A 12914-nucleotide genomic window follows, 5' to 3' on the forward strand; every position below is an offset into this window, starting at 1 on the left:
TGATTAAACTTGATATACGTACATTTTTCAGATTCAACATATATTAAGGTGCCTGAATAAGATGGTTAAACTGCATCATCCCAGTCTTGTTTTCATCGCTTTGCTTTCATTTCAGAAGAGTGATCTGTAGACTGTTTCTCTGGCACACCTGCTTGAAGAACTGTGAGTATGGCTACACTAAGGCAAAGTGTTTGAACCTGCGAACGAATGAGGTCAACAACCAGATCAAAGCTAGAGGCAACAAAAGAACAGCTGCCCACGAAAAGATTATCCTGTTGGCTTACAGAGGGTAAACTATCGCTCCCTGTACAGTTGTAACAGAAATCATTCCTGCAGTAGGATTACTGTTTCATGAAACATCTCACTCTGCTGATGAGTGCTGTGTGATATGGTCAACAGCTACGGAACACGTATGTAAGTAGACCTTGAGTTGAGAGTTTTGAGAGTAGAGTTTTGCAGCATTGGTTGACAAAACACCGCCACATCTACTGTACCTGATAGTACAGTGTATATGTATGTAGCCACCAGTGTGCCTCGTCATTATGTAACTTTTTACATTTTGTTTTCAAAATGTAATCCTATATTGTGTCAGAATGGTGTCAGCCTTTTCAGTGACTCCATGATTTATCTCAGCATGACAGTGAGGAATAAACGATCAAGGGTTTTATCTGTTTACTTTCAATGCTCATGCCTTTGTCGTATACCAACCAAACTGTCAACAAATTACAAAACAACAACTTAAAATCAGTGTGTTACATTATACATATTAAGGTTTAAAGGAAGATCTACCATTCAAGGAAGCTTTGTAAAGTTAAAAGGCAGGTGCCAGTCAAAAAAAAGAGATCACTTAAAGTATTTGTAAGAATTCGAACATCTGTTTAAAAAGATGTTGATAATCATCATATCAAGTCAAGTGCACCCCTCTGACTGAATTTTAAAAAGACTGACACAGCTTTTTCTCTAGATTAAGGGTTAAAATAAATCCAAACAAATGTGAGACGCGTGTGACAGACATTCCATTATGCTTTATTATTATTCTCAAAGAAGCGATATAGCATTCACGACTGCCATAAATAACTGGCGATAACTTAAATCCATACAGCATGTATACATTGTTCATTATGTGCTGACAGGAGGATGGTATTAGCAATAAGCATGAGCTCCTGAAGTAATTTAAGGACATTTTTTCCATTCATTTGTAGACTGAATAGTTATTAGAGCAACTTACAAAAAGACACGATGCATATTCATAATACAGATTGTAGTAAGAAGATCTTTCAGCATTTGAAAACATTGAATGCTAGTGTTTATCCCATAAACCGTAGCCAATCGTTTGTTTTATCCTACAAATTCAAACATGTGCCTCGGTTAAGACTTTAAAGGAAAATGAAAGTTGTAAAAGATAATACAAATATGGCCTCTGGCGTTCTATTGCACATGGCAGACAGTTCTAGTGTAAAGAAAAGAAATGGCTTCCATAGACAGAGGAGAAACAACACCTGAAACGAAAGTCTCACTGTATTCCTGTGGTTACTGATCCTTTTTGTCTTCAGCACTCTGGAGATTCTGTGGATCAGGTAAAGGATTAAAAATCCTTTGTTAAAAATTTGTGGTTGTGTATTTGCATGCACACGTATGTTTTGTGTGTTTGTGTTACCTGGAGCTGATGGTGTTCCCTTAATAGTCTGTCATACTCTTGTGCCAGACCTTTCGCCTGCCTCTTCATGGCTTCCACTTCGGCATGAGATTTGCACACAGCTACAAACACAAACAGTCTTATATCTATAAACTGCTCTATATATCATCAATGCCCCTAAAAAATTAGCTTCTTTCATAATACCAAAGCTGTATGCAAGAAATGACCGAAAGTGGCCCATGCTCTTTATGAATCATTTTTGTATGAACACATCTTTGCTTTTGAAATGTATGACTGCAGAGCATCCCATTGGAAGGCAGGGATGATTACTCACCCTCCTCTGCAGCCTTCAGTTGACCTGCCAGCTTCTCAACCTCCAGCTTCAGTCCCTGGTTTTTTGCTGACACGGATTTTTCTTCATCCAGCAGAGCCTGAGCACAAAGGATTATCTCTAATTACCAGGCTTAAATTGTTTATTTTGATAGCTGACAACAGAATACATACAAAATATAAATCATAAAACCATACTGTCAGAAAACTACGGTATGAATTACTACTTAAAGCATATTAAATAGGTGGACATGACCCACAAACACTTTAAAAATGCAAAATGTTATCCTTTCGATACAGAATACATGATGTTACAGTAGATAATGCCTATTAGGGGAAAAAATGAAATGAACTGGCTTAATTTAGACAAAAGAAAACTTTTAGTTTCGTCATCAGGCTCTGATTAACTCTATTTCTCACTTGTTTGAGCATCAGGTTGTCCTCCTGGTGCTGGTTGGCTGCTTTGACAGCCCTGTCCATCTGCGCCTGAAGGCCTGCACTGTTCTCCAATGTGACAGCAACCTGGTTTAGCAAGGTGACAACCCGACGCATGATGCTGTGATGAGTTCACAGGACAGGAAAGACAAGAACCGTAAAAAAAAAATAAAGGCAGGACAAGACAGAACAGGACCTGTCTTGAAGTGAACTGTAAAAAGGTGAATAGGTAAGTAGATAGATGTGTGGAATGGTATGGCAATGTTTGTTCACGTTTTTCTGTCATTCTGAATGAATGTGGAAAGAAATAACACTAACAGCCAGAGGAAGAGAGAGAAGCCAGATATGTAGAGGTTCCTCTGAGCTCTGAACAGCTTCATGTGGACGTGGTCATACAAATTGGGGTTCGCTTTGGCATCTTGCATGGGCTCGGGTCCCGAGTACTTCTGCACCTGACGAAGGGCATCTGAGGGTGAGCGGGGAGGACAGAAGCATGACTGATGCCGCCTGGGCTGGACACACAAGAGCAGCAGATTGTCTCTGACTCACAGCAGATTGCTTACCGAGGAAAAGAACAATAAGGACCATGATCATAGTAAAGAAGAATTTGTTCCAATATGGTGATAACCAGTTCCATATTCCCCACTTGAAAACCAAACGCCATCTACAAAGTAGGTCAAAAGGACACTGTGAGTGTAGCTGTCATAACAAACAGTAGATCTACCTAGAAAGGATGTGGACGCACTCTGCTGGTGATTTGTGTGAAATGCCTCTTTCAGTTTTCTTATTTACAGTCAAACCCTTGCGCAGATTGATTGATTCAAAAACGGGCTTCTGCACGAGATGCTGACCGTGAGTTGCTGGATGGACTTAAGAATATGTTTTGGGTTTGTGTATTAAATTGCATTACCTCCGTGCTGATATGAAGGGTATACACAGGATGAGGTTGACTGCTATCTCTCCATAGAGGAAGAAAGCCACAGCTGTCCACTGGAGAGTCATTGTGACTGGGCTTCCATGAGGAGATTCACAAGTTTTATTATCTCTATGTGTAGTATGACCAGCAAACCAGAAATGAAGTAATGTAAAGCTTTACACTTTGAGACATATTATTCTATTATCAGACATACAATTTTTTTCCATTAATTAATAATAATTACATTAAATTATCTTTCTTACCAAACGAAGGGCAGTGGAATTCAATGGAAATGCAAAAATCTTACTATATTCTTACTATATTCTTACTTATTTTGCCTATTAAAATATACTGTATGTACAACTGTACTATATGCTACTGTTTTACATTGTGGAATAACTTTTTGAACACACACACACAAATATTTCTGTAGGCCTACTTCATACAACAGGAAATCTGCAGCAACCCTTCATAGCCTTTTGCTATTTATAGACTTTACCTCTAAATCTATTCTAACTATTCAGCACAAGTATCGCTGGCTGTTGTTCTCATTTTGTTTAGGACTGGGAGGGAGTCAGTTTGTTCCAAAGAATAAATAGAGTAACTGGCTTACCAGACAAAGATGAATGATCAGAAGAACTGGAAAGTTCAGACGTGCACACACGTATTCACACACATTCACGACAGCTGCTGGGGAGCATTAGAGGACCTACAGCCCTAAATAAAACTCCGGTGGTCGGTTGACCTCATTGGTCAGCCCCTTTGGGTTTGTTAAAGAACACAGCATTCAAACTAGCCAAATGCTTTATATCCAGTCTACTGAAATTAATACATGATTTGTCTATTTACTTGTGGACCAGTTTTTTCCCTGGTGTGTGCGCATGCAAATGTGCTTGCTGGTGCCTTCTCACATTTCATGTCACGATACTAAAATAGTCATGTGAGGAGGGGACGCTCACTGTCTTTTTAAATAGTGATTGAGACATAATGTTTGATATTTATCTCGAAACTCCAGAAATAGACAAGGGGACCTTATCCTTTCAATATCTCTTTGGATATGTTTACTTTTCTGACTGGGCATTTCGTGCACAAAACAAACCAAACACGTGTCCACAAGGGGGCGATATAAACTAAGGATATAATATACAGTAGCTTTTGCGCAGAGCTGGAAAGAGGTGGTCCTGTATGTTTTGCAATTATTGCAGTAAATTCAATCCAAATATTCCTTATGTGTCAAGCTTGTACACATACGAGCAACAGCATGAGTAAAGGGAACAGTTTTAGATTTGTCACTGAAATAGCAGATATAGCCTCATTCCAAAAGCTCATTCTATACAAAAAGACTCGACTTCTTTGTGTGCCTTTTAAAAGGAACAAAAATAGCTCTTGGCTTGCTCACAAACACATAAATTGCATGGGTGTTGCAAAACAACAACAGCGACTAAGGGAATTCTTGAAGATAGCTTTTAGTACACTCCTCCTTTTAAATAATGAGGTTTTTCGACCTAATTCAGCTCCCTGGACTGTTCTGTGAATTTTGCCCTCTGCACTGTACTCAGCTTGAAAAATCTTTGAAAGAGACTGATAGCTGCTATCCACTTTGACCGCATGTCCCAGGAGTGCTGAGGAGCAAAATGTTTACAGCTGCACCCAGTGATAGCTTTTTGAGAGCGGGCAAATGACGGTAGCAGAACTGAATGCGCTTTGATTGCTCTCCTCTCCTCACCATCTTAGAGGTCGCAACTTAGGAGACTGAACAGTCAGTATAGTAAAATACCTGCACTAAGCAGATGGTCAGGCTATATCTCTATCTACCTATATATAGATAGAAAGATATATATATATATATATATATATATATAGATACATATATCTCCCTCTCTCTCTCATATATATATATATACATATATAATATATATATATATATATATATATATATATATATATATATATATATATATAATATACACACGTTGTTGGTTCCAGTTCCTATGTAATACCGGGGCTGCTAGATGGGTCGACACCTAGCTGCCCCTTCCACAGAAAGGCATCCGTAAATGTGAGTTTCTCATGTATATCTGAGCTCCTCACCCATCTCCTTAGGAGTAGCACAGATAACCTGCAAGGGAAACACATTTCAGCTGCTTGTATCCATGTTATTATCATTACAGTCCCTAACCAAGCTCCTGGCCATAGCTGAATGCTGGAACATGAATTAAGTTGCCTTCAGGCTTTATAATTTTTTTTTTCCATTACAATGTTCCAGCATCCAACACCTACATGCAATGTGGTGCATTTAATCACCTATTTTTTTTTTTTTTATCATTCCTTTTTATTCTGGTGGGGGGTGGGGGTGTACAGTGTATCTCAATGGTGACAGTATATTTTGGAGATTTCCCAAAATTAAAGAGATTTGTACCGAAGTAATGTAGAAGTAACAAAAATAGTAATAATGACAGTAACCAATTACAATAAAAATAATTTTATAATTAGAATTTGGAGTACAAATATAGAGTGTTATAGAGTTAAAATGTGTTATAAAGGGCTGCCATGTATGAAAAAAATGTCTCCCTTGAGCCTCTCAGTGCATATTTTATTTTCTCAAGTTTGAGAAAAAACACATGACATCTCTTAACCATTGGGATATAGAAGGACTCTTGGGTTCCAGTGTGTGATACATCTGGCTATGAGAGATGTGTATGCAATTATTTGTTTTTGTTTAGAGTTAAGAGCTAATGTTTCATTAGGGGTTCCAAAATTGCTGTCAGTGGACATGGCTGCAAGTTGGAGTTGAATACTGAGGACATAGTTTTAATAAAACAAAAACCCTCCCAATAGGCATATAGTTCTGGACATAAGAAAAACAAATGACTTAGATTGCAGTGGATGTCATAAGATCTACTGCACTTATCTTCAACATCTTGACATATTCTCGAAAGTCTGGATTTGGAAAGATGAGCCCCTATACAATACCTTAAGCTGTATGAGGCTGAGTCTATGGCTCTGTCTATGGCCACCACCCACCACACATTATTTAACCCCATCCCCGGTTCCCATTTAGTTTTAGCTTGAGTAGTACCACTATCATTTAATGACACGAGGGAGTTATACATTTTAGAAATTAATGCTCTATGAAGTGGATTTAAAAAAAACAGTTTGACCCATGGCTGTTTTGGTGATGGAAGTGTTGGAAAACTGGAAAAAATGTTTGAGGTACAGTGTCTCATTTGAAAATATCTGAAAAGATGAGATGGAGGTAGTCCAAATGTGGATGGTAAGTACGAAAAACTAGATTTTTATCACCTTTTCTGTACCATTGAGAGAAAGTTTCATCTAGAGAGGAGGTGGTAAGGACTACTGGGCTAAAAATGTACAATATTTGATTTTAAAAGGGTACGGAGGACTACAGCAAGGCAGAGAGGGAAGATGAAGAGATCACCTCCAATCTGCACCAGGGAGTGTTGGGAGACTCAAGCCAATAAACAGTCTTAAGAATGTGTGCAGCCCAGTAATGGAACCGAAAAATAGGCAAAACTATACCCAGGGGTTAAAGTTGGGCCAGAACGATCCGAAACGGTTTTCCATCAACTTCTTTACTGGCCCTCTCTGTGTGCCTCTTCTTCATGACAGCGTGGTACCAATAACAGTTGATATAGTTGGCTTTCAACAGTCACACAGTAAACTTTACACAAGTTTAAGCTGATGTGACTGCCTTAAGCCAGACTTTTAGAAGAAAAAAATTTTTTAAGCTTGTTCCCTGTTTTCTTCTTCTTCCTTGCTTCTTTTTTTCTTCCCTTCTGAATACTACCAAGGTTTCCTTCAAAATACAATTGCACTCTGTGCTGGTCTAAATTAAAGACTGATTGATTGTTTCCAATACTGTCATCCAATACAAATTGTGGAATGTATAAATTGCTTCATTTCCTACATTGAACACCTCAGGTATTTATACCAGGTATTTGTAATGTATCCACAATTGCTAATTGCTAATTTTGCCTAATTTTATCCTTGACTAATTACATATTTAAAAATGGATTTAACGGTACTTAACTTGACCCCCTGCGCATGTTCTACACATTGGTGAGCTGTTCCATACACATTTCAAGTGGATCCAGTCAGATCTTCGGGAGTGTATGGGACGTCCTTTAGGATGTTTCTTGAACTCTATCAAAGATCTCAAGACTTTTAAAGCAAATCTTCAACCCCAATATCTGGATTATCCACATCAGTTCTGTGATGTCAGCAAGATCGCTACGAGCAGTTCTCAATTTATGCAATGTGAAAGAACAATTACAGTATTTACAGAAGGGAACTGTATATTTTTGTCTTTGGAAGAAAGTTTCCTGCTGAAGTCTTGACTCATTAAACTGTTATTTATGAGAGGAGCTGCTGTGATTGGCATTATTGAAGCGTCCCTTAGCTCCACCTGTTGCTTCGAGCAATGTTTTATCATTGATGATGAAATTGAACATAATAAAGCTTTTGATTCATGTTCAATGAGCAAAAAAAGGAAGAAACCTCAGGAAGAGCAACAGGTGAGGAACTTCTCTTCCAGGACAGACAGACATGCAATTAATGTTGTGTCTACAGGAAAGACTGAAAATAACAATTGCAAAATCAGAATAAGTAAAATCGGTTGACAATATTACAGATAGATCCGGGAGGATGTCAAGCAACTTCCAGGTGCTGTCATGAGCTGAGCCACATGATCTCCTCTCCACCATGAATACCAGAGAAAGAGGATAGACTACACATACACTCAAGAGGCAAAACTCAAGCACGCCATTCGCATAAATGGAGTAGAGACAGGGTAACCATACACCCAGAGGGAGAGAGTCAAGAGGTGAGAGTGGATCTCCTGGAGGACTAAGATCCAAAACACCTGGAATGAGGCACTGACAGCCAAGCTAGAGTTGCTTTGCCACAGGTGTCTTTCTGCTTGCTCCCCTTCCAAAACCTGGCTACACAAGGGGGGCCCTCTTCTCCCTGAACAAGGCGAGATAGCTGACTTTACATCAAATGTGCCAGACCCTACAGGAGCTAAATATAACAGAGACATTGAAATACACTCTTACTGATACAAGAATGAATCAGGCGGCAGTATGCGTGAACCTGGCACCGCACTTCCTTCCCTTGACTGGTGGTGGCTCGTGTCCAGAAGTGCAGGTCCGAAACCGCGCTGAACTTACCAGGTGGATCTGAGCACAGCGAACCGCCCAGTGTCGGGCTTCCGATGATAGCCTCGGATTCGGCAACTCTACAGCGAAAACTGTGGGCTCAAACAGAAAAACTGCACCTCTGGAAGTGCTGCGGTCATAACTGGGCACACGCCGGGTACAGACACCGAGCTACAACCGGGCTGGAGCTCCTCCACACAAGGTGGGAGTTTTTAGCTAGCTGTAAGGCTAGCTGTAATTTTTGTTGGCTGCATGTTTGGCGTTTCAGCGTATGTTTGTTGGTTTTCGTCAAGTGTGTTTATGGAAAAGCAAAATGCTCTCTACATTTAGCATTTTGCTAAGTAGCTAGGCGGTCAACGAGTTGGTTAGCTTGAATTAACGACCAAACTAAGATAAGTTCCGCTAAATAGCGAAGCCAGATATTCAGATTTTTAAAATCCTTGTTATGTATGACCATCATTAAATCGTTATTAGGACCATAAACATGTAAATGCTTTTCAGTGCTAGCTTTTCCATACACAACTGCGGGTAATTTTGTTGCCCTCAGATGTTTGTGAATTGTTTGGACTTGATCGAGTAATTATGTCCTGACGCAGTTTCGACATTTGTCTTGCAAAACGCGGTTTCCCTTGAGATTTTGTTATAGAGCAGTGCTTCAAGGTCACCATAATTATTCCCAATCCCGGCTTGATAAATAGGATATAACTCATTGGCAGTGAATTTCTAGAAATAAGTCTGAACTAAAGCCCAGTTGTTTCTGGATTTTGAGGCTGATATGATAACAACATCTGAGAGTTAAAGAGTCGAATAGGAATATTGGGAGAAATTTGCTTTTTAATGAATTGTGACCAAGATATGTCCTGAGTGAAACATTTTAGAGTTGAAAACTAAACTTGTCAGTGCTCTCTGGTGGCGAAACTATGAACCGTAATGGCATTTCTGTGCTGTCATTTCTATTTACTTCTTGGCAAACATACAGTATATTCCAATAATATATCTTTGATAAGCTGATATCAACTAGAGTCATTGGTCAGGCTGTTGTCCAAACCAATATGGAGACTTGAAACTTGTACTTTAACCCGGTGAATTCAGGCTTGACTTGGACTAGTTCAACGGAGGCTTAATTCTTAACTCTGACTCTGAATGAAAAACTCGGGACACCTGACTTTGCCTTTTGGCATTTCTGCTCTGCTTGATTTAATTTACTGGAATAACCCTAAAAACAGACATTTACGCCTGATTGTTTTCATCCATTAAAAACCTAATGAACTTACGAACTGTAAATTAACAATATTAAGAATTTAACACTTGTAAATTTCTCCAGGTGACAACATTCAGAACATTACATTATTTCTTTTAAAAGATTAAGCTAACTGTATCCAGTCAATAGTTAAATAATAACTGAACTCCTTCAACCATTGTTGCAAACTTATATTAAAGTACATCAAGCTACAGCTACACACAGTATAGAGTACTAGAAAAGACCATTAATCATGTACAGGTAGATCTTAAAAAATGTTCCCTTTGTAGTTTTGTGTAAAAATTCTTTTTAGATGTGGAGGATGTGGGTGATTTTTTTTTTTTTTATTATTTATTTATTTATTTTTTTTTTAATAAACTGAGACTACATCTGAATCCACACTCAGAAGCATCCCACTTACAGTGGCTGTCGCAGTTCAAATAATGCCTTGTATTTGTATTATGATATCTAAACATATGTGGCAAAGTAATAACTTTGTTTGTTGAATAAGGAAATAAGCCCAGTTGATGACCTCAGAGTATATCTACAATTTCCTTGCTGTGTAGACTTTTTCCCAACTATTGTACATGCACTATTTCAAGATGCATGTACAGATATGGGGCAGAATATACAGTTTTACAGAGAGTTGTGGTAAGAGGAGTTGAGGGGGAGTTGATGTGTGTTTAACAGAAATGATAGCTAGAAAATGTTCAATATCATAGAGGTTAACATCCCTTTCAGCACAGAGCGCATAATTACATGAATCCAGCGGTATGGTCACATCCCCGGATCATAATGTGGAGGATGTTTTCTGCCACAAAACGCTCTGCAGAAAAACACTTGGTTTAAGGTAAAGCAGCACGCACTATTACTGCATGTTCAGACAGTTTAATAACAAGCGCAGAAACTTGACAACGCTTTGCTGATCTAAATACAGCAAGACTTTGAGTGTGCGACATGGTGTCATCAGGAAATACAGGTTTTATAGCGGAGGCAGACTGAGATCTTTGGAAACAGGATAAATCACTTCATGTCATGTTAGTTAGAGCTGAAGTATCATCTGTCTAAATGTGTCATGCTGTAAAAAGTAATCAAAAGTTAAGATAGCTATCAAGGTTTTCTCTCCAGTTGTGCAAATATTAACAAGGGATTCAACTAGCGATTATTTTCATTATCAATTAATCTACTGATTATTTTCTCGGTTTATCATTTTGTGCATGAAAAATCAGGAAACAGTAACAATGCCAACTACTTAAACAATTCATTGACTATCAAAATAGCTGCCAATTACTCTTGTCAATCGAATTATCATTTCAGCTCTATTTTAAACTGCTGCAAATATCAATAAACTACCATAATGTAAATACCAATAAGCTACCAATGTCTTCAACCCCCCACCCCTTTTTTAATTAATAATTAAAATATCATCTGAAAACAATGTCATGATTAAATCTCACATTTACTGTGGGAACGATTAATGAGACAATATCTTACTACGCACACCTGTGGACAAGATGCTCTATCCTCACAGGGGATCTCTTTTTAATTCTTTGTACTGAACAATGAACAGAAACTAATGAATCATGACTGAGTAATATTTATTTAACATACTCGGTCATTAAAAACTATTTTAGGGGTTTCTTTGTTAAAACAGGAAAATCAAAACTAAAATAGGCTCCACTTTACATCAAGCACTTTTATAAATGGATTTGACTAAAAGTTTTGTGGCTTCTGTTGTCTCATTTCATCAGCAGGATCTTTTTGGGTATTGAGTGATATTTTAACAAATGCTTCTATAATAGGTTTTGCTGTTTTTTTAAGCAACCAGCTTCACCCAACACACTCTGGTCAGGGAGGACAGGAAAATTTTTCTTTATAGCCCCAGGACTAAGTTGTTGCTAACTTCTGGAGTTCTGCTTGGCTCTTCATGAGCTGTACAAAATATTTCTGACTAACTGTATCTTAGAGCTGTCTATCTTTGGCTTTTTTAAGAAAAAAAAAAGCCAAACTTCTCTGGTTCCAGCTTCTGAAATGTTAACATTTTCTGGTTTTTGTTTTTTATGTTTTTAAACTGAATATCTTTGGGATTTTCGGTCAAACAAATCAAGACATCTGAAGATGTTGCTTTGGGAAATTACGATGGGCATTTTTAAAATAATTTTCTGACATCTTATAAACTGAATGATTATTTGATTAATCGAGAAGTCGATAGATTAATGAATGATAATGAAAATATTAGTTAGCTGCAGCCCTACTCTATCTCAAACTGAACATTCACTATTACATCCCTGCTTTATCTGACTCCACTCCTACGGCCAGTTTATCTGCCTCACTTGACGCAGCACACCGTCTAGCGCTGTCTCCTGTACATTTGCCACACACATTGGTCTGACTGCTCCCAAAGAGGCAGCGGTACTCCGCTGTTTTCCAACACAATTTACATTGAGCTTTGTTTGAGGTTGTGCCCACAGGACCGACATGACGTCTTCTTTTCCATACCAGCTCTTTCTCATCTTCCCTCTCCCCCAGCCCTCCCCAACCGGACACACTTGTTTCACAAAACTACCAGGTAGAACAATGCAGACCCATCTCATGAAGTATACCCACACTTCTCCCACTGTTCTCTTATGGGCTTATAAGTTTATGTTTTTTACTATACGTTAAAGGGGTAGCTTGTATGAAGGAACTAATTAATCAAAGCCATCGATGTTACTGAAATTTGGTTGGATAGAGAGGTGATCCACTGACATTCAAAATGATTTGTTGTTGCATTTGGGAACAAAATACAGCACCAAAGAGTAGTAATTTAATTTCTCCAAAATTGACTTAGAAACTGAAAGTACACTGATTTAAAATGGTAAATGTTTTATTGGGTTTCTGTCAAGTGTAATCTTTAGTTTCAGTGTGACGTTGTTCACACAACAGAATTTCATGTTTCAGGTTAAACACACAGGCTAGTTTCTGACTTCTTATTAAAGAGCAAGCTAATGCTCATCCCTTTTACTGATAATTCAACTATTTAAGTCCATCCAAGTCCAGCATTGTCTATGGAGAAATGAATGAGACGTTTACTTCAAGAGCCCTGGACACTGAAATAACTTATGGCACTTTGCAGTTCTATTGTGACATAATGACACTTGAAGGAGAATGGATTTTATTTAAAATGTAAGATTCTTTTTT

At 38.2% G+C, this 12914-nt stretch overlaps 1 protein-coding gene across 1 annotated transcript; it reads right to left on the reverse strand.

The window, feature by feature from the left end:
• Window positions 1–1083: 1083 nt before the first annotated feature.
• On the reverse strand, window positions 1084–4212 carry LOC120793066 (B-cell receptor-associated protein 29-like). Its single transcript, XM_040132707.1, has 8 exons — window positions 3931–4212; window positions 3312–3413; window positions 2965–3065; window positions 2720–2867; window positions 2387–2522; window positions 1971–2067; window positions 1658–1758; window positions 1084–1566 (listed from the first exon to the last, which is right to left on the reverse strand). The coding sequence occupies exons 2-8, from the start codon at window positions 3401–3403 to the stop codon at window positions 1531–1533; spliced, it is 711 nt and encodes a 236-aa protein (XP_039988641.1). The 5' UTR covers window positions 3404–3413; window positions 3931–4212; the 3' UTR covers window positions 1084–1530.
• Window positions 4213–12914: the final 8702 nt, after the last annotated feature.

This window comes from Xiphias gladius, chromosome 8 (genome assembly GCF_016859285.1).
Source record: "Xiphias gladius isolate SHS-SW01 ecotype Sanya breed wild chromosome 8, ASM1685928v1, whole genome shotgun sequence".
Lineage (NCBI taxonomy): Eukaryota > Metazoa > Chordata > Actinopteri > Istiophoriformes > Xiphiidae > Xiphias > Xiphias gladius.